The sequence below is a fragment of the Echinococcus granulosus genome, assembly GCF_000524195.1.
Source record: "Echinococcus granulosus chromosome Unknown EG_S00026, whole genome shotgun sequence".
NCBI lineage: Eukaryota > Metazoa > Platyhelminthes > Cestoda > Cyclophyllidea > Taeniidae > Echinococcus > Echinococcus granulosus.
In genome coordinates, this window is record NW_020170406.1 from 738122 (window position 1) to 760676 (window position 22555).

At 39.7% G+C, this 22555-nt stretch overlaps 1 protein-coding gene across 1 annotated transcript in view; it reads right to left on the reverse strand. All coding sequences in view use genetic code 11, as the record gives it.

Annotated features, from left to right (window-relative positions):
- The window catches only part of EGR_04311 (putative phospholipid-transporting ATPase IA), a gene marked incomplete at both ends in the record, with an annotated part of 30891 nt that extends 12011 nt beyond the window's left edge, over nucleotides 1–18880 (reverse strand). Inside the window, 19 exons of the mRNA XM_024493560.1 lie at nucleotides 751–833; nucleotides 2334–2488; nucleotides 5086–5224; nucleotides 5295–5434; nucleotides 6433–6517; nucleotides 10219–10338; nucleotides 10412–10494; nucleotides 11004–11182; nucleotides 13438–13526; nucleotides 13608–13685; nucleotides 14125–14252; nucleotides 15517–15625; nucleotides 16517–16614; nucleotides 16814–16884; nucleotides 17116–17265; nucleotides 17309–17507; nucleotides 17596–17722; nucleotides 17764–17858; nucleotides 18838–18880. Coding sequence (XP_024352068.1) covers nucleotides 751–833; nucleotides 2334–2488; nucleotides 5086–5224; nucleotides 5295–5434; nucleotides 6433–6517; nucleotides 10219–10338; nucleotides 10412–10494; nucleotides 11004–11182; nucleotides 13438–13526; nucleotides 13608–13685; nucleotides 14125–14252; nucleotides 15517–15625; nucleotides 16517–16614; nucleotides 16814–16884; nucleotides 17116–17265; nucleotides 17309–17507; nucleotides 17596–17722; nucleotides 17764–17858; nucleotides 18838–18880 — 2171 coding nt within the window. The remainder of the gene's footprint in view (nucleotides 1–750; nucleotides 834–2333; nucleotides 2489–5085; nucleotides 5225–5294; nucleotides 5435–6432; nucleotides 6518–10218; nucleotides 10339–10411; nucleotides 10495–11003; nucleotides 11183–13437; nucleotides 13527–13607; nucleotides 13686–14124; nucleotides 14253–15516; nucleotides 15626–16516; nucleotides 16615–16813; nucleotides 16885–17115; nucleotides 17266–17308; nucleotides 17508–17595; nucleotides 17723–17763; nucleotides 17859–18837) is intronic.
- Nucleotides 18881–22555: the final 3675 nt, after the last annotated feature.

Here is a 22555-nt window from a genome sequence, read left to right on the forward strand (position 1 = left end):
GATTGGAGACAAAATTTCAGCAAACATACAAAACTGCCTTCTGTTACGCGTAAGCGAAAATTGTAAGATTTTCTCCAGTAACTGTAATGTTTGAACGCGCCCTATGCTACGTTTGCTGCTTATCATTAATGCAGCTCGAATCCATGACATTCAGTAAGTGGAAAGCATAAAAATTGTTGTCAATGTTTGGGTTCACAAAGTTGAAAAAACGTCGAAAATGCAAAAATTAGTCATGCTAAGGAAAACAACCAGATGTGTTTCGTTAAGGAGCATGAAAATGCAAATTTGCAGCTAAGAAGGGTTCCTGAAAATGAACCTTGAGCCTCCAATTCACGGCTACGCATCAAGTAAAGAAAATCTCACATTCGTTCGAGTTACAGTAAATAAAGTTATTAGGTTTAAGGAAAAAGCGTTTTTAGGAAAACAGCAAAAAACCTAGTTGCCGTATTACTTCCTCATTAAAATATTAAGTTTGTGGAATACAGAAACAGTCGATTGGTGGAATCGCAAAGACAAAGGCACTGGGTTTTAAGAATTAAAGCGTTCTATTGATAGCGGTTTGGTGATGTTTACAACAATGACAAGAAACATTATTATTTGGCTGAAAATACTATTCTCACTTTGCTTTACCAAAACAAAAAATTTCTAGAACACTAAAACGAAACTGATAAATATGCAAATGCCTAAGCCTATTAAGCTTTAAACACTTAACGAAATCCGTTAAAATTAATAAAGAAATGGTTAGATTACCGGCAGCAGATAACTGATGAGCTCTTGTGCGCGATTTCGAAGAATTCTTTATGGCATTGAGCCGTGAGAAGTAATTCCAGAGCCTAGAACAAAAAATTGCAAAAGAAATGGAAATGAAAGCACTGGGGTTGTCTGCAACCCCAGAAACATGTTTCCATTGAATTCTCCAGCAGTTTTAAATAGTTTCGAATTCTCGAATATTCTAGAGTCATGTCCCATCAAGGATGTACTTTAATCGTACTGGTAACCACTCCGGGGCCAAGGTCAATCAGTTACTATAACTACGCGTAACTAAAAGCACAGACACGAAAATTCAGTGACCGTCAGCCACGTACAAAGACCATACCCCTTTGCGCACGCATTAATTCGGTTGGTGATATTCCCATTAAAGCCTACCTATCGCTTACCTGGTTGGTGGCCTCCGTAAGATCAATCAAATTTGTAACAGAAATGGGACCACCCAGTGAGACATGCCATAAATGGAAAAATTTGGATCAGGAGAGAAGGCAGAGTACATGAGAACTCGCGGCTTTTTATTGCACCCTTTGGCAGACGTTAAGTTATAAGTCATTCAATCTCATGGAGACAAAATTTCCTTAGGAATATTCATGATTTTTGTAGTAATTATAAGGATGAACCCTCGTCATCGTTTAAAACAGATTTATTGGTTCGAGATCATTATCTTCCAGCGTTGAAGTTCAAATTCGAGCATGGGTCAAACAATTGCACTATTGCGGGAAACGAGGCAGGGAGTTCAGAAAAACGAAATACTTGCAGTGACCAATGAGCAAACAATACAACGGTTGAAGGTTGGAGAAATAAAAAGGAACTAGAGTGAGAGCAGGGTAGCAGAATCCAAACTGCTTTAACCTTCGCGATATTTGCCCAAAGCTCTACTACCAGTGGCCTCACAACCCTCATGGAGGTTTGTAATATAGGAAATCCTAAAGTCTTAAGTTCATCCGCCTTCGAGAACGACAATACTGGCCACAAATCATTCCAAAATAACAACAATACCGATTTCGGGGAGTGGATACAATGCCAAATGGGTAGAGAGATAAGCCATCTGTCTTTTCAACACATTTTACAAACAGGACACAACCGGTAAATCCACCAAGACTCCCGAGATGAATAGATACAATACTGCCATGAGAGTCAAACCAAAAGAATGAGGAGGCCCAAAGATCAGGATAAAGATGAACAGGATGAAAATCACTTCAAATCCGTAATATTTGGCGATTTGATGTTTAGCTGACTGTCTGTCAAATCACGTCGGCGATTTGTACTTGCCTACAGCATCTCAGCCTTTCTGTTCGTTAATAACAAATCTTTCACAGTGGTATGGGTTGCCACGACACAAGTGAAGACCCTAAGCGCTTCAGTTACTTTCAATTTGGCCGTCATTTTGCAGTCATAGGATTCTGCCTGTGTCAGCCCCGTCAGCAATTTAAAAACCTATTTGTGCATCTATAAAGAAATTTGTTCTAAAGGAACAGAGAGTTGTATACCAATGAGGGGTTTTTAAGAATCTTCACAACTTGAAACGGAATAATTTCAAGGTTATACGCTGAAAGGGCACCCACCTTGCCTGTAACAATGAGAGCAACCTCGTGGCCCTCAGCAAGTTCCTTTGCCAACTCGTTGCCACACTCGAAGAGCTGGTCCCGAACAGCATCCAAGTTGCTGCCATTGATGATCAGCTGGACCTGCTCCGGGTTTACGAGACGGCAAGAAATGCCTATAAGTTGAAAGGGGAAAGACGCGAATATTGTACACGATCACCAACTAGCAAAATTCACAATTGAGCACGCTAATCAATTGGCAACAGCGAAATGCTTCTTTTCAAGTGACGCTAATTTTGAAAAAAAGTGATACAAGATCAAATGTAAGTTCCAAGTACATATTTTGATTCATTACTACCATCCTATGAACGGCCTTCAAGAAGATTTGTAGGAAATGATGGAAAGGCGGACTTTAACTCAATCCGTTGGCATCTATTGTAAAAGCGCACCGCCGCTAATGGAACAAATTCAATTTGCAGTGCCTGATTGCTGAGCCAGCCCCTAGATGGAATTGTTTACAAGCGGAAGAAAGATAGAGAGTTATGAGATTGGGTAGCAGAAATCAATTAATAAACCAAGAGAGACCAAGGTAACACCGTATTGGCAGCATTGCGCAATCCTGCTGGTCAAAATTTTAAGGCTTCGAAAACTTTCCATCTTATTCATTGCATTCAGAGTATCTGGCTCGATGTACTCGCCTCAATAAAACTGAAAAATCTCATTATAGTTACTTTATCGCCTGCACAATCTTTCCCACCTTTTTTGCTACGGGCGGTAATTAAGATATACTTTGAATACAAAGCACATGGCGTTCTAGTGACTACTGATAGTTGTTAAGGCTAGGATGACATATCTTGTAGAATATGAGGTGTTTGGCAAGAAATAAGGAACTTTTCAAAAAGAGAATTGTTGCGATTTCAATGCTTGAGGTTGGAATCACAAAAACAGGTAACGCACTGCAGACGGAAATGTTCAACTGACGAAGACCAAACAATCATGACTGAGATCTATCCATTTACCTGAAGAAAATCGGTACAGCTGGAAGAAGGTTCTGCTGCTGCATGTCAACGCAAAACCTTATGCCATAGGACCAATGTTTAGATGAGGAGATGATGCCTATCACTCCCACTCCTTTGTATTTCCTCACCGCTTACAAAACCAAGTGCTGTAGGGGGAGCATCCACACGAATGCTTGTAAAACAAAATTACCGTTTAAAATAGTTAGGAAAAGAAACAAAAAACACCAGGCCATTTCCCGTTATTGTTTATGGTCATATTTACAAGAACCATGGTTTCGTTTGCAAAAATAGGAATTGCCTTGTCAATTTATATAGCATCAAGACAAGTCTTTAAGCAAAATGTAAAAAATTGAAGCTTAATAAAAGAGGGTGTAGCGTTTACTATTAATCTTTCATTCCAGGTTCTGACTCTTAGTGGGTAATTTATTTACCAGTCATCAAAGTACAAAAAAATTTCCGACACCCATGATTGAGGAGGGTCATAAACGCTCGATGCTAGAGGTCAAAGCTACTCAAGAAACTTCCTGATCCCGTGCTTAGCGTAAAAAGAAGACTAAACAAAATAACTCTCTACAGGCAAAAGGTATGCCAAAAGCAGGGACGGTGAATGATTTTAGCAAAGACAAACCTAATGACCGGTTCCCATATTCGAATATTCATTTAGAAAGACTTAAATTCGAGTAGTGAATTTTGTTAATGTTCGCTTGTGGGAAATCAGATCAAACGGTTTCGTAATAGACTCCAAAAATAGTGATTATGATATGAATTTTTATTTAGGAATAAAATTTGTAACTGTTTTTGTTGTTTCAGTATACCCAGGGATGGATGCTGGCTGTGAAACTGTCGTTCTGGGTTCAGAAAAGCCCAGTTACTTTGCGCTCGAAACAAGACCGATGTAATATATCTACGATGGAAACAAAATTAAATGAACATTCAAATTCACCAAACTAAGCACTGTGTTTACATAGTTGTTCAATTTCCCACAATTAAAGCCCACTTTATTCCTAAAGGGGGCTCTAGTCATGCGCCCACGCTTTCGGCGTTCCAGTCCCTCCATGCACCCACAATAAAATAACGTAGCAAAAGTAATAGCCGAATAATGCCATTTAAAATGTCATCGCCACCCGCCGTGTTAAAATGAGTCTCTGTTTCCAGTCACAAAACGAGAACTCATTTCGTGTTATTTTGGTATTTTATGACGGCAATTAAACGAATCTACTTCGGCTGTTTTCCTGCATCGTGTGCCAACGCCTTTTTCCTTCGACCAAAATGTCAAAAAACAAGGATATTTTGTTGAAAGGGTGTTGGCCGTCGATTCTCACTACTAAAGGCATTGCACAATAATTCAGCAAAACACCGCTACAATGACTTAGACTAAGATAAAATAGACGGATTATAACGTTTCAATTTAATAAGTAGGCTACATATATGTCTACTAAACTGGAATGAAGCAATTTTAACTTATCTAGAAATTTCCCAACAGATGCTAATAAGGCAAATATGTTTTGTATCCCGTGTAGCCAAATGGTATTTATAATCATCTGCGAAATCGACTAAACGGACCTTTGAAATTCACACAATTCAGTCCTCATGGTAGTGGTATGGATCTATGCTATTATTCTTCAAATTCTGTAAACCAGTTGTATAGATACATCCCGAGTCCGAAACCCACAAGAGCAACTCAAGTACCGCATTATAGGCAGTTTAGTTCTAATGGAGACGACACAACATCAGCAATACAACGACAGACGTACCGATATTGACAGCCGTCTCCTGTTTGTCGCCCGTGAGCACCCAGATGGAGATTCCCGCGGCCAGTATGTTGGCAATGGTCTGAGGTACTTCGTCCTGCAGCTTATCCTCGATAGCTGTCGCGCCTACCAGCTGCAAGTCCTGAAAAAAAAAGAGACGTACAAACATTTCCACCCAACGGCGAGAGGGAAAAGGATAAAGGAAATTTGACCTGTTCAATCAGCTCGCAGACCTCGTCCAATAGGGCATTCCGATTGGTGACTGAGATGCTTGCCTTGTAGTAACTCAATGCCCATTCTTCGTAAAAGGCGCGATCTAGACGACGGAAAGCTATGCACAGAGTTCGCAGGCCTAAAAGGTGAATCATTTCAACGCTTACAATTCTGCATTTCACAAATGACAGCATGATTCAGCCTTATCTGTAGGTGAAAGATGAATCAAAGGGGATCATTTACTAGGTATTTCTGGCAAATTGAGAGTAATCAAGTGCGAGCACTAAAATCCAAACGGAATTGTTAACATTACAGGGATGAAAAAGGATGCTATCGTTTAGGTACTAAACATAGCAGTAAGTGACAAAGGTGCCTTCTTACTTATTATAGGCGGCACGCGTGCCATTGGACACTAGACACCCTTAGTCAGGGTGTCAAACAACAATAACGTGTGAAAGGATGCGTAAAACTAGCCGATATCTACTTGTGAGAGGAGTCCCAAACGGCATGGTGACGGAACCGTCAGCTGCTTAACGGTGAGACGTTTGAGAGGTGTCAACATTTCAAAGACGGCCGTACGCCAGTCTGTCAGTGACGATCCCGGTCATGGTGGTTCCATTATCAGCCAACATAGCAGACATTCCTGTAAACACGTGATTCAGTGTGTGGGACGCCTGCCAGAGCCTAGAAGTCTGATCGACACAGCTTCCCATGAAACCGCGTAATAGAAAAAGCTTTCTGTGGTAACGGTGAAAATAACCATACACGAACAATTGCGTTAATTAAAGTTAGTGCACACCGCGTGCACTAAGTGAACAAAGTGAAGCAGGCTATCCTGGGATGGGCCAGACGTAGTAACAAATCCTTCTATGCCATATCCTTGCGGGTGTTACTCAAATGGCGAAATACGCATCAATGTAACAAGAGACCCTGTTAAAAAAAGCTCACATTGCTTGAAATTTCTTTTGCTTTTTATAACCATAAAATACCGGGTAATTTGAGCAGCCCTCACGGTTTTCAAGAAGTCTCGCAGAATAATGGATAAAAAACTTCAGTGAGGGGTTTATTTTACGAAACAATTGAGGGTTTTCCAGTTAGATGGGTAAGTGGGGTAAAAGCTAGACTGTTGTGACTTACCAAGGCTTGCAAACTCATCCATATGAGACAAGGTCTCCTCCCTGTAAAGAGCATCACTTGCCAAGCGTTCGTAGATGACGGTGTCCTAAAACAGGAGGCGAAAAATGACTAAGGCGGTGAAATTACTGCCTCAGGCCAAGCTGTGCGGAACCTTAGTTTACGACCCTTCCGTGCATTTGTGTAAAAGTTTGCCCTAGATCCGTAGCATAGCGATATTAGCTCTTAATTGGGTTCTTCAGTCTCTGTGGTTTTCGGTCACAATTACGTGACATTACATTTATCGTATCTCTGTGGCAGCATCTCATCAGCAATTCGGCTCCATCCATAACGAAATCCTGCCCGGACTCACATTTTATAAAACCTTGAGAAAAGGCTTAGGCGCCACAACATACCTTCAAATTTGATACAAAGACGAAAAGAGCCAATCTACTACTAAGGAAGCAAAGAGTGGCAAAGAGTGCGACTGTAAGTGAAAAGAAGAATGGGGTTTCAAAGCATTACCGCATGAGGTGATGGTGCATGTTCTAAAATGAAGTCAAATTCATCGCCATTTTAACACTAATTCTCTGGGGCAGAAACGTGCAAAAATATGACGAGGCACATTACGAGCGTCAATGATCAAATAGGCTGTTTTTTTCCCTTGATTGCCATAGCCCTGCAGACGGGAAAGTGAATGGAGTAAATAGTAAAACATAATTCACTCCGTTGATTCATCAGGAACACAAGTACTTAAACGGGTTCATTGCAGGGAGATGAAACCGTTTGTAGCCACAAAACAGTGGCAAACACCATCAACATAAGCCAGCTCTTCAGGCGATTTCGAAGGCATAAACTAGAAGAAGTCACAAAAACGGTACTGCAACAACTTGTTTGTTTTACTAAACTGTGTATCCGTTTCGATACTACTCAAGGTGCAATTTAGATTTAAACACCCAGAAAAATATAAGAGACACCTGATGCACAGGTGAAGCAACTTGAACCAATTTCTCCCGTCCCAAAACCAGCGCAGAAATATGCAGAACTCGTCATCAACTGAAGAGTAAAAATTTGCGATGGTTAAAGAATTGTTTGAATCTTGCACTTTCTATCTGAATCTGTAAAAGGACACATTTCCTGCCCCCATAACTACCAACCCAAGCAAATATGGGATTGTGGATTTTTATAAATTTTGATTTTAGGATCAAAAAGGAGCCATTAGTCACCGCTAAGTTATCAGCAGTCACACAATGTCCAGAAAATTAAGTGTTTCTCCAGAAAATCCTGAACATTATCAACAAAAGTTAATGAAAGAGTCTGCATAATTAAAAAGGGAAAAGTTATCAAACCCCTATATGAAGGAGTCAATCAAAGCGAATTCAGCATACTCCAACAAGATTACACAACGGATGGTTGAGCGTTTCCATTGCTGCATTATTCTGTTTGGCCTTCCAGCACTCCACATCGGTATTTTTTGCACTACTACAAATGGGACACCGTTGGAAGGAGCATTAAAAGTACCATCGACCTGCTGTCATCCAACATTGAGGACGTTATGGCCAATACGGGTAAAGACCACATGAAGAAAGCATGTGGCCGTTTTGAAACCGGACTTTGAAGACGCATGATTGATTTCAAAAAATCCCATCGCCATACGTCTGCAAGGACATACGCAACAATGAAAACCTTCATTTCTCCTAAACCCAAACTTCAGTCTCAAATGGGCTATGCATTTGATAGTCCAACTTTTGGTTTTCAGTTGACTACTTGAAAATACTGTTTCCAACTTACCAAGAAAAAGGCAACAACCAACAGGAAGAATCAAAACCATTTAATAAAACAAAGTGTTCTTATTCGTTGCATTCAAAAGGGGAATGAGTATGTTGAAAAATAGAAACTAAATAACCTAACACAACAAAACCAGTGTCTGAAAAAGTGAGTGAAGACCAAAGGTAAGAGAAAAATCGGCATAAAAATGGTTTTCATTACACACCTATTTGAAATACAGGGAAATTGACTCAGGTGCAACACAAAATACTTTTTACATCATCCAAAATGGCATCTTCCAATTGTTATTTCAACAAGTGAGTGTATCTTCCTGAGAGCCTATTAAATGGTTGCAGTGAGCTGGATGAATTACAAAAGCGAATCAGCTATCGAAGAACCCTCAGAGCAGCGCAAGAGACCATCAACCAGCTAGTGGACATTAGAAAATATGAGTTTTAGAAGGAATACTGAGAGAAAAAAAGCAAAGGAAGCAAGTGAAGGATGGGTTTGATGTTTGCGTTTGTAAGCAGATTTGGGAAAATACATTTATTCTAATTTGTATGCGAAATGACATGCGAACACACTTTTGATGAAAAGACACTTGTGTAAAATGAAAACAAAAGAAGCACCCTTAATGAGCAAGAAAGACTTCATTTCGAAAAAGAAAATTTCAGGTAAAACTAAGCTGGTCAAAAAACAGTACGTAGATGTGACATTTTCTTAGCCGAACTCGAGATCGGAAAGATATGACAAGCATTCTTAATAAGTTCGTGATAATTGGTTGCACCGAATCGCATCACAGTCAGATTAAAGGGGTCGAAAACAGTGGAACAGCAATTGACTCGGTCAGTTTGAAAGTACAAATACTATAGCCATTTTCGAACTATAAAATTTTTGATTTTTTTTTGAGACCCTGATGGCGGATACATCAGCATGGGCTAGGAGTATGGTCAAGTACGGAATGGTTGCCTAATATACCTTACAGAAAGTCAGATATGAGGAATTCGGCGTTAAAAGTTGTGGCGGTAAGGAAGAAATGGATGATCTAGAAGAAAACTCTGCATCTGTATTTTTGAAGTGCAGTATCACAGATTTCCGGGGGAGCTTCTCTCACAAATCCCAAAAGTTTTAACGTGGAGAACGGGAAAGCTAATAACCAGAGAAAGTAGAACAATTGGCGTCATGGTGGTCTCTAAATGACTCCAATTCTCAAAACTAAGGTTCGGCTGTTTAAAGGCAAAGAAAGTAATAGATGACCACCGATGCGAAAAAGCGATAGTCACAGATGTACAGATATTTCAGATAAATCCAATAAAACAAATGTTTTTTTCCAAAACCTTAGGTGTTTTGTCTTAACAGGATGCACTTACGCCAGTGATTAAAGCAGGTCTCGATGTGCTAGAAGCCACACCGAAAATTTGCATAGACATAAACGAGTTTTCAAATGTGAAAAAATCCAACTTCACCTCAAAATGGGCGGGGTAAATGATTGTGAAGAATTGGTCAAGAGAAAGGCGTGAAAAAGCCCCGTAACAAGTGTCTCAAAAAGGCCAACAGGAAGTTGTCATAAGTGGCTCAATACCGGAAGTAGTAGACTCCAAATGCATTCGTTTAAGTCTAAGCTCAATAGCTAAAAGCTGTTTTAACACCAATTAAGTAACGGAAGAATGAGCAAACTTATGTAAAACGTGAGTTATTGTCAAACACAAATTTATTTCATTATGAGGTCTTCGGGAAATCGAACAAGAATGCCAGCCCTTGTTGAAACTCTCCTTCACTCCTCTAAAATATAATGTACTCTATATCATGAGAAATTAAGATCCTTATGTCACGCTCCAACACCTACTCAGGAAATTGAAGCATGAAACAAAAACATCTGGTACGAAATTCACGTCACCGTTCAGTAATTTCAAACTACCATCCCTTAAGATCGATAAGCACCGTTATGTTCAAACGGTGGTTTAAAGTCTAAACAAAACTGTTTAAAAACCAACCAAAGCGATACTAGGAGATTTTCAGTAGAAGAATAAGCTGGTGGCTTACGGCTCCCTTGACCATGAGAAATATTTTCCCGTCTGCATCCTCAACAATGACGCTCATCCGCTTCCGTTCGCTGGTAAATTCGATGACGTGGAGGAGCTTAAACTGAATGTCCTCGCCTTTCTACAATAAAAGGAGGGTGAAAAAAATTAAAAAAAGATGAACTAGAGAGCAAAATGAAGAATCCACCACTCACCACTCGAATTGTGACCGAATCGGGCTCTCGTTCACAGAAAACGTAGCCCACTGCCTTTGCAGCCATCACAAGTGCCCGCTCATCTGCATGGCAATAAAAAAAAGAATAATAAATAGTGAAAAATCTGCGAAGTGATCGAATTAGTCTTCTATGAGAATTAAAACAGTTTAGGTACCGAAGTTCACTCGCCGCTACCCCGATTGATGCGATTTGGAGCTACTGGTCGGAAGTGATTTTAGTCATTTCAAAATAGAAGCAAGTGCATATTTAAGCATTTGGCAGTGATCATGTTAGCCTAATGTTTAACGCCCCAGTCTTCTTCATTAAAACCCGCTGAAATGCTAATGTTTCCGGTGTGGATAAGTTACCAGCAGGTGTTTTGAAGCAACGAGCACGATGAGCTCAAAGACGTTTCAAGAATAGCTAAGACTTTGATAGTAATGCTCAGATCAGAGTGGCTAATTATCACTGAACTAGTTGGTAGCAAGAAATAGACATACAGAAACAACAGAGATATAAGTGTTTAAGCCTGAAAAAGTGGAGCTAAATAAGACGAACTACCATCAAAATTCGGTAAAATCAGGCAACTAACCTGGTGAAGTCGCCTGATAACGGACATCGTCGCGATCAATGTCAATATCAACGTACTCCGGGATGACCGTATGACACACCGCAAGGATGGTGAAAAACCAGTCCACATCGCGGTCCCGCTCCAGGAGTTTCATCCGAAGTCTCCAATCCTGCAGTGCAGACGCTTCCTGGTCTTCCAATCTGCAAGAGGGAATTCCATTATGGAGATAAAAACCCAGAAAATCTGATTGATCGCTGGCGGTACAAAAAAGGGGTTATGTAGCTCTTAAAGCAGGGGTGGATACCTTCAGAATACTGTGCTTTGAATAAAACACGAAGCAGACCCCAATGCTGTAAGAAACTGTTGGTACCACACGAACGCTATAAAAACTTTATGCCGAGATAGAGTACCAGCCCCAGCGACAACCGGTAAGATAATTTATCAAAGAATTAAGGGTAAACTGCTAAGCTATGTGAACAACCTTGTGTAAAGTACTAGAATGCATCTCTCCTCGAACGTTGATACCTTGGTATTTGTGGCTCTGTTTTATCAGTCTTAAGGATTCAAAGCTGTGAATGTCCTCGGTTTTCATGTTCCTGTGAAAGCGCATCAGTCTATTTTAAAAATAAGTATCAGTTTACAACCATCTTTCAAACTAAATTTTGGAGTAATTATAATAAAACCAAAAGTTAACGCCATCTACCGAAGAAGAATTCCGTCTTGAAATCACAGTGAGCCAGTGCATAACAATTAAAAGCAATAGATTTTTTAGCGGGGGTTTTAGCAGCCAAATATAGAAAACTTCGGCCAATTGTTTAAAAAACTTCATTCTGATGTGAAGAGAGTTAACTCAGATCTAGAAACAAACATGCTAGAGGAAAATGACAGATAGACGGTTTCTACTGCACCAAATGACCAAACAAATGCCTGAAGTCTTGTAAAAAAGGACCTTCCTTGCCTCACAAAAGAAATGGGGAATTTGCCAACACCATCGAGCTACTAAAAAAACGAATTATTTTTGGCAAACTCAAGCGCCAGAATAGTTTCGAATTGGAATAGACACCAAAATACCTTGGGATTGCAATGTATGATCCAACGGATGCAAATCTACAAACCTGATCAACCCCCCACCATCACCAAACGCTTCATGGTCCTTGGAGCAAAGAGAAATTCCTTCGAAATAATAGACCTTAATTAAGCAGTGAAAAATGGTACAATATGTGTTCGTTCAGCCGAACGCACACATTGGTGAGAGTTAAATGGGCTAATCTACACATTAAATCAAACGACGCTGCCGAAACTGATTTGTTGAACTCAATTAGCATAATCTAAGTGTTAATTCAAAACAAAACTAACTGCTACCATGTATTGAGGATAGTGCTCGTTCCAACCGGGCATTCACATTATCTGTCATCAACTTACTTTAGGGAGGAAAGTTCAAGTAACTCCTTGAGATTACTAACGGTTCTAGTATGTACACAACTGGAGTGACTCATGAAGTAGTTCTGGTCTGTGATTTATAGAAAACTCTAATCTCAAAAGTGAGGTTATGCTAACTACTGATAGCAAGGAAGTTATACAGCAAAGCCAGTAATTCTCCATGACAAACCTTTTACTTGTCACAAGATTTAACTATTCATGAAAAATCTTCCCTCCACCACTTCCAGGGCTTTCTTCAACCTAACATGAAAGATTTGATTTTAATGGAAACTTTGGATTCTAGACCCTAGTTTTATTCAGTGAATGATCCTGCAACCCCGCAAAGGACAGAACAAGTGATTGCAATTCATCCAAATTAAAAGAGAAACCGTAAAAATTGACAACTCAGCATGCATGTTCTCAAAAATCTGTAGATCGCTAAGCGTAAATTCATCCACTTCTTATCACTCAGACGTTCATCTTGAAAAAATTCCTAGAACCCTCTTTCCCAAAGTGCTTCTCATTTCAACCTCCCAAATTAAAAGGCACCACTAATGTGACTTCGACTAAACTCCAACTCCGACCTGACGTCAGTGATCACAGCCACGCGTACATAACTCCTTACCATATCCTTAGATAATCAGTGGTTTTAATCAAGAAACTGCCTTTTTTGCTTTATATTGTACCTATTTAACATACAGTACAATAGTACAAAGCACAGTTTTGGAATGAAAACCTTCAAATCAAATTAAGTGTCCAATCATGGTTAACGATAAAAGTGATTGGATTGCATAAAGAATAATTTAAGCATTTCGAATCCATTGTGCAGCTGTTTTCACCTACACAAGCAAAATTACCGCTAGGACTCACCATTTTGGATCGATTTATGCAAATAAAAGCATATTTATGGTATTCAATATGGGACCCTCGGAAGACTAACTCAGTAGTATATTTCGTACATTAAAAAGTATATTGTAAGAAGTGGTACATAAATTATGCCACTTTTCCTAAGCATTGATGGACAGCGTATACTTACCCGTAAGCGTCTCGGCCGATGGAACACATTTTGAATTCCATCACGTTTTTTGTGAGGGTGCCCGTCTTGTCGGAGAACATGTACTTAACCTGGAGTTACGACATGAAAAAACAAGAGAGAATTCGAGAACGAGGGATGGAAGGAGGGAATCATAAAAAAAGACGCTTCACTTGGCCTAAGTCCTCGTTGAGATTTGACGTTCTAGCCATTGCTGGGGTATCCGTTTTCGCATCGTACATGTCCAAATCCTAGGCAAGGTAACAAAAAGCATGGGCGCAAGTGCGGATCAGGGAGGAGGAGTGGATGAAACGGTGGTACTTTATTAAGGGTAAAGCATCCCTTTAAGCGACTGCAAGTTTATTTTAAACGGTCGAATTGGTGAAAATAGTAGCCACACCAAATCTTACTCGTAATTTACACCAACTTTATCACAGCTTTAGACTCCGCTAACCTGTGTAGCTCAAGGCATTCGTTATCCAGACACTTTGTTAATGTTGCTAGCTGATATTAGTGATAGATTCCACTGCTTATCTCATGAAAATAGCCCTAAGTGAAACAGGGCAAAGATGCTCACAGGAAGAAACGTGCTTGAAGTTATCAAGGAATTCAAGTTGAGCCAAAGCAAAATAACACCGATATTCTCTTGAATTTAACAATGAAGAAAATTCGACGTTCCACAGAACTTACCCAATTGATAAAGAGGGCCTGGACAAAGCGCACTACTTCGAGAGTCACTTGGAGGCTGATTGGAATGATGGTGTGGAAGATGATGAATGCGGTGATGCACATGAATCCAGCACTTTTAACAGACAGTTCTGCAGGATAAGCAAGAAGCACGCACGCATTTGGATGATGAACACACAATCTACCATGGTATATCTTTAGCTGCGCATTTAAAAAATCCTGCGATTCGACATCTACACTGATGCTATGGAGGAGTTTTGTTTATGTTCCCCCAGCCCTTCTGCACATTTGTCGAGACCATATTGGTGACAATGCTGACAATTTACACGACAATGAGGACACTCTAGCTCTCGATGGTTGGTCAAAGCATCACCGAAGGCAAATGTGTAGATGACTGGAATCGTGTGAACTTTTGACGTACATTCCGGTCTCGAGTCTTCTGTGATAACCAACGATACTAAGAGATCGGGTTTGAAGAAAATACATAATAGTGATGTGAAAACAGTGAATTGAGTGCAATATCTGAGATGAGTAGTCTCCCCATGTTACGGTATGCGTTCGCTGTAGAACATCATCCGATCCCAAACTACTTCACAGATGAATTCCTCTAGCACCTAATGTGTCAAACAAAAGATGTAATATTCCTAAGTCCTATCTAAACCCATAACACAGAGTAAGGTGCATGCTTGATATGACTATTAGATCGTCTTCATTCCCGCTTTGTTGGTGATTGCGATTTACAGGAAGGCTTTTAACTGACAAAGCAGAATTGACTACAGGAAGTGCTGATAGCGACGCCAAATGCAACTAGAAAAATTGCTTTGAACATAGTTGACTTGGCCAAGTGTTTCGGTTATAAATAGTGCGATTTCCACCTGTCGATAAGCTCACGCCCGAAAAGTTTGCGCGCGGCAAGGCAGGGATTGGTAGATTCATCCAGCAAAATGTAGCCATGAGGTTAAAAGGCTTGCGGACAGCGAAACCAAATTCACGCACTGATCATGCAGAATCGAGACAAGACTCAAGAAAATCTGCCAGCTACTGGTGGAGTTGGCACAGTTTGATGTTCCAGCACAAACATCATTTTGTATCGATACTACTGCTCCCAAAACGTTGGATTATTTCAAAGAAGTCCCCGATACAAAGAGCCCGCCAAGAAATGAGTGCAAATCACCACCTCATTTCAATTTGGGACTAAGTACAGATTTTTTGCCACCAAAATCCCCCTTAGGAACCATAATCTAGAGCATGGAAGTACACATCTGTTGAGCTGAAACAGTGTGCATACGTGCGCGGGGTATGGAAAACAGTTCATAGCCTCAAATGGTGTGATGTCAAATACTGACAATGCAAAGCCACTTTCCGAAAAAAAGGCAGTAACAATAGAGCACTCACCGACTCCAGTGAGGTACCACATGTTTTTACCAACTGTTTTTGTCCATATAACATTAGCAATGACCATGAAGATCGTCAGAAAAGTTAGCAATCCGAAGAGCACTAGAATCTGGCAAAGAGAGGGAGATACAAACCTCATAGTCTCTGTCATAAGCAAAATGGCAATTAAAAATTAGGGAAGTGGCAATTTCAATTGCGATCTTTTTGGTAAAAAAGATACATTGAGGGAAATGACTCCGCTACATCCCTCACATAAGAATAAAAGGTTTAAAAGAAAAACATCGACGCGTAATACGAAAGGTGAATAGTACTCATTCATACGTGGATAGATAAACGCGCTATCAAACCTCATTACCCCAAGTCACGTGGCGAAATAGCGCGTCATTCACAAGGACACGGAATTTCTCACTACTCCAAACCATTGCAGATTCAAGATACCGTTTTAAGAGCACCTCGCTTTTTTTCGCCACTTGTTTTACTCAGTTACAAATGAAACAAAAGTGCTAAAATTTGAGTGAAGAAACTAAAGTGAACCGGAAATATCGGTTAAACTACAAATTGGGATTATCCTGAGAGCAGCTGAGAAACGAAGAACAAACTTAATGGGACCTGGTGGGTGCCTACGACACCAAAGTCTGCGATTAAGAAATAGAGGTCAACCAATAGACAACCTAATTCCCTAGTAACGTTTTCCGAAATACTCATAGAGATTCCATTTGGGGACTCATTCACTGCGCAGGTCCGAGGTTGTACTGACTACCTTACCACCTCTTTCAATTTGCAACAGCAAGTAATTAAACTACATAGTCTGCAAAACTACATAATCCGTCTGCCATCATTCTAAGTGCCTAAATCTGGCCAAAGCCAAGCAAGTAACCACTAAGGTAGTAACAATAAGCGCGCAATATGATTGAAAACACTACTTTTAGATTTAAATAGAAAAAACGGACATTTCGTGCTGCACAACTTATGAATAAGCGTCGGTGAAGAATTAACTTACATAGTAATTGGTCTGTTTGTCGACAGAGGATCGCTTCAGTGGGGCAGCCGTTGAATTGAGCATAACTTTAGTCTCTTTTCCTGTGTAGACTACGGCTCCTGAAAATAACCACGTTAAGAACAGTCCCAGAACTAACAGTATGAAGGAGGAACATCGACTTTATGATAAAACCAAACGAGTGGACTCTACATTTTAGCCCTAAATAACGGCAGCAATTATAGAGCATAAGCAAAATTTCAAATTGAATAAGTTATTAAGCCACACGAATACAAGGTTATCTTTTTCGCAAGAACCTACCGAAAACCCAATTCGTATTTTTCACCGTGGCACCACGCAATAGCATCTGGTTACTGTCCAAGGGATAACCCCTAAAAGTGCAACAGAATTGAGAGCCTCGGCTAAGCACAATCAACTGAGATTTTGTTGCTTTCGAATGATAACAAAACGTATTTACAGGTGCCTAATATGGCACCAGAAAAGCTATTATAAACACCGATGTCTAATTATAAAAAAGCCCATTATAGATTAACCATTTCTATACCTTCTTAGGAATGTCGATAAAGATAACTCAAGTACACAGAAGTGTAAAAGTAACTCACGTATTGTTTTCATCATATAGGGTACCCACAAACTCCTCCAAGCATCTTGTGGGCTGCTCACACTCAATTCGCAGTCTTGCTTTCCTGAGGGCCTCGGCGGTTAGTAGGCCCGAAGTGGGTGGTATGCCCTGTAAAAAATTGTCGAACAAGCTAAATACTGCAGATGTAAGAACGACTGTTTTCTAAGTGCCACTGAGTATCACTCGCCTGACGAAGTTTTAGAGCGGTCTCACCGTCCAGATTGGAGGTTTCAATGTAGCATATAGACATTGGCTCGCTTGTGGCGATTATAACAAGATCCGCAGGTATAGGGCAGTTGCTGGTCAATTTAACAAAGTCTCCAACTTGAACATCCTTCCACAGAGTTCTCTCCCAGGATCCGTTTCGCAGAACTATATGCCATAATCAAAGCCCCAATAAGAACTGACCATATGTTTCGGAGTTGTTCGTGGCCTTGTCAGCAGAATGACGTGCCTGTACTAATAAAATAATTAGTGTTTAAACATACGTAATCCTCGATTATTTCTTTCACCGCTGAAACGCATAAAATGAAGGACAAAGGAACCACAGTAGTGAATCGACCAGTCGGGGATACACCTGGTATTTGCTGGGAGTGAAAAAAGACACGTTAGGCTCGAAAACACAAACCTGAAAGAGAGCGACGAGAAGAAAAAATATGTTGGCATACTTCCGGAACTGTTCAAATAAGAATTTGGGGACAAAAGTTAAAAGGGAGTACTTCCCTGTACTAAAAAATACAAACACTCGGTTGAGGAACTATGGTACCTTATTGAATTGTTACAAAATTTGGTTTCATTGAATTCATTAATAAAGATTACACGCTCCTGTTCCAATGGAGGGGTAGATGCTGCGCTATGTAAAGTTTTATAGTCTAAATTATCTGGCGAATTCAGCTATTTGACTTGATTACCGGTTTGATCTTCAGCCCTTACCATCATCCGGAGTCAAATTTAGGATCTGAAAAAGAGATATATGGGCCAAGACTATTTTATCGAAACAGGAAATACGAGATATGTCAAAATGAAGCATTTCACACACAAATCAATAGGAAAAAGTAGAATGTGAAGAAATGACAAAAGTACAGCAAAAAATGTTCCCGCAAACAGTTGAAAAAAAAAACAAAAGACCAACTAATGTACATATGCAAATAGTTTCAATCACGTCGCAAAAGAATACTGGGCTAAGAATTATTGGAATACCAAAGGAAGTTACCAAGACTTACATTAATATTGGAGCAAACGGGTTAACTCATGGAAATAAGCAAATTGTAAAACTGGGCGGAAGCGACTCAGGCTCCTTCGGATTAGATCCACTAGAGCCGAAGCATCAAACCGAGAAGGTATTACAAGCAACCGAAACTATCCAAGTTGAGCGGCTTTAGAGGTAACCAATCAGATAAATGGTTAGTATAAGACAATACAGAGGATATTTAATTATTGCAACTGTGTCCTGACCACATTAAGCCTAATTTTACTTTCCATCGGCCATGTGGTCTAAATTATTTGGCAAAAGAGGGTGGAATATAAAAGCATTACTTAGAATTTATACAATGGACGAGTTCACTCCCAATTCCGACATTTGCGTTTTTAAGACAAATGAAATGAAAATCCACATAGAAGTATGATGCCTCAACACAGACTAAAAAAGCTAGCAGTTAAAAACTAACCCTAGGAAAAATTCATAACCAGTTCAGAGCCCTACAGCGCTCGGGGGACTTTTTAAGTGGTTGCTGGAAACACCTCATAGTATTGCATGTCAGTGTAAGAAACACAAGCAAAACTTCATGTATTGTGGTATGTTACTCACTAAACCACTTATTTTCTTCAGGTACCTTTAGCCCAATTTTTTTGCTGTCCCAATCACAGGGATTCCCATCGTCTCAGTAACCGCATTCCTTTACCTCACTTTTAGGGACAAACACCACGCTCAGGTAATTTCCTTGAGATAGTTACCCATGATTAGCACATCTAAAGCATCTTAGTTTCCTTTAACTGTCAAACGACTTAAATGCATGTACGTGGCGCCCTGAGACTCCCTAAAGACGGACGAAAACACAATACTCGGGCTGAATATATATTCAGCGCAGGGAAGGTGTCTGGGCCATTGGCTTGGCCTAAAAGGCCAGCCCACCCAGCGAGGTACAAGGGGTCTAATTTGAAGTACAAAAGTGGCGCCTCACCAGTACCGAGGGATAAACCACTATCGTATTACATATATTCTTGTATGTAGCATTGATACGTAGTAGGAACCCTTTTGCACAGAGAGGGAAACCACATCTATAAGGGTGGTTAAGTATTTCGCTTTGTGAATCTGATACTGACATCTAAGCAGTATATAGAATTAATCTTGAGATTGCTGTAGGCTCCGGATTTATAAAACTATCTAGTTTTTTAAGAAGGAGTAATATTACATGCAATGTTCACCTACTTCAGAATAAATAATAAAACATTTTTTGGATTTAATGGCAGTTTAACTGTAGAGTAGCTGCAATTCCTCATTCGACAAGAACCAAAATAGTGCTTGAGCCAATTTACTATTTCGATGCTCTAGGAATCCATGTAATTATTGCGATTTCTCGATAAACAACCACAACCCTGTTGTTGGTAAGCAATAATTGTCTCAAATTACCATGTTGTAAGGGTTTAACACAAATCTCCGCAGCAGTCCTGTAATATAGGGCGATTGGAATTCTCCTTGCTTTGCTACAAACTGCCGCCTTTTCGGTTGCCAATCGTAGCCCTAGGTTCTACGTCAGCATAGCCGTCTTGTGGGTGCTCGAGTTAAAAGCTCGTGGTTTCGGAGGCAATTTACCTAACAGTAATACATAAATGAGTTCACAGCAGTATTATTACTCACAGTCGCAAAGTTACAATCCTGGCTACTTTGAGCCCAACAACGTGTGAGTGGAATGTGCTTGGTATCCAAAACTTTTGATCTGATTACATGAAGAAGTTATTTTCATCCCTATAGTTCTTGCAAATTAGCTATATTCCCTCTATATATTTATTTTTTCACTGTTCACCTGTATTTACTTAGTGTTCTAGCTGGTTTGATCAAGATATTCGAATTTTGTAACGACGTTTGAATAAGTACGGAACTTTCTGTTGTTATTACACCCAATTCCTTATTTCCGTCGTTGCAGCCATTTTTCGCAATTCAGTTATGGTGACGCAACACAACAAAAAGCGCAGAATCCCTACTTCACACCAGCTTCTGTAGATGGGAACATAAACGTACAGTTCAACTTTGAGGACGAACCTCCTCTCTTAGAAGGCACGAATTCTCTGTTTTTATGTGTTCTTCTTCACAGATATAGTTTGTATCGCTGAATGTACCTCGATTAATTACGTCGTACCCTGCCAAATCCTGTTTAATTTAGTCGTTTTGCGTGTTCTCTATTCTAGTGCTCTCATGTTTCGACATTATTAATCGGATGATATTGCAGGCGTACGCATTTGCAACACCTTCACCTCGAAAGTTGAACTTATCATAGTTTTTAGGCACCCACAGTTTATATTGCCGTAAAGTCCCCTTTTCGCGATAGAGTTGTCTAATAATTAGTGATGGGCTTTAGAATGTCAACAGAATATCTAATTTCGTACTTTTTTAAGCTGTTGAAATACCAGATTTTTTATATACATGTACTTCTCAATGCCTTAGCAAATACCCGAAGTAAATTGACTTATCTCTATCGTGCTTCTTTTTAGAACTCGGTGTGAATTTCGGCCACATTCTTCAAAAGGTGGGAATTTCTTCTTTTTACATTAACTTGGTTTCTTTGCGTCTCTAAGTTTTATTTTCTACTGGGAAACTGTCAGTAACCCTTCCAGCCTTACTGTAAATTGGGGACATTTTCCTATATCCTGGACCATATAAGTCAACAGTCTCTTACTAATGGTTACAGTTTCATTAACCCATTATGAATTTTGGTCAGTTCTAACTGCTGTGAATGTTAGAAATTCAAGATCGTTTCGTATATATTCACGCTGTGATCTGGATTAAAAATTTTGTGCATTTGAACACTTGTTTGCTCATTCACTTCCAAGATATTTTTTAAACCTAAATTTCATATAATCCGTGCTTTATATTGTTTTTGCTGAAGTTCTGGTAGATATGCATGTATTAAAAATGCTGATGTAACCTTTTGTAGTAGGCCAAACGTTTTATCATCGTGCGAGATTTGGATTAGGATAGGAAATCGGATCACATTACTAGCCTGAGGGGTCAGTGGTGGACTTCGTCTCCCGAGGGTACTAATTTATTTGCAACCATTCATTTACCTAAACTGGAGCATTTCCTTCTTTTATCATTACCTCAGCTAAACTTGCGAGATGTCTTACAATTGAGGTTATACAGCCCAAGTTGGTACTTCTCTTGATTTGGTTTCTTATCTTTGCGTTCCTTTAAATCTGCTTAAGCTGGAGAATTTTATTCCTTGTCTTTAGGATATTTTTTGCAGTTGAAGCATCAACGTTCTCTGGAGTAGAAATATCCATTGTTAATCTACGTTATCCTTTGACAGGCTAAATATATCGTTAAGTAGTGACTGACAGCCATACTTCAAAGGTTTTTTAAACGATATGAAAAACTATGTTTTAATGGAAGCTTTTGAGCGGTAGCTTGGGCAGCTGGCCCCCCATCCCTAAAGTAGTATCAGAATCTCGGAAAAATCGACCATCATGACCCACAAAAGCTCTACTTGAATGTCTGTTCGAATTAAGAACATTTTTGGGCCAGCCTATTGTTTTAAACTCACCCAGTGCGTTTTTGGTACGTGACTCGGTTTAACTAGGTGCCATAAATAGATGAAAAACGTCATATATATGGTGCTGGGAGTGGGATTGCATTGCATTTGCTTGTATTTTCTGCTTTCATTAGATGAAGGACTTTCGACCATTCTTTCCTTCAAAATAGTTCATTTCTTGATTTATTAAAGTCACTGTCGGCAGGTTGGTACCAAAAGAAATACTTCAGCACTGGGGTAGAGCATCTGGTTTTAATCTCTTCGATTATCACGGCTTCTCACTAACCCATTCTCGCTCGTTTCTATAAAAGCATGGGTGTGTGTTAACCTAACGTTTCTTTTTTATGCTGATCACTGTTACCTCTTCGTAATTAAATTCAATTATCTGTCATTATTTTGTCCATGAAACACCTAATCACAAGCGGCTAACGAGGGGAGACGCCACTCTTATTTCACCTTTCCCCTTTCATTAAGGCAGAAACACGGCGTGCATATTTCCTCTTCTCTTAGCTCATTTTTATTTTGTTTTGCATTCCATTTTAAATATTCAAAGGCAAACAGCTTTTCATAAGACCAAATGGACGTGGGGAGACTAATGGATCGAGTTTCACATAACGAAAACAAAAGCTACGCGGCTTTTTTTCTGCTCACAAGCGTTCAATTTCATTGCTGGCA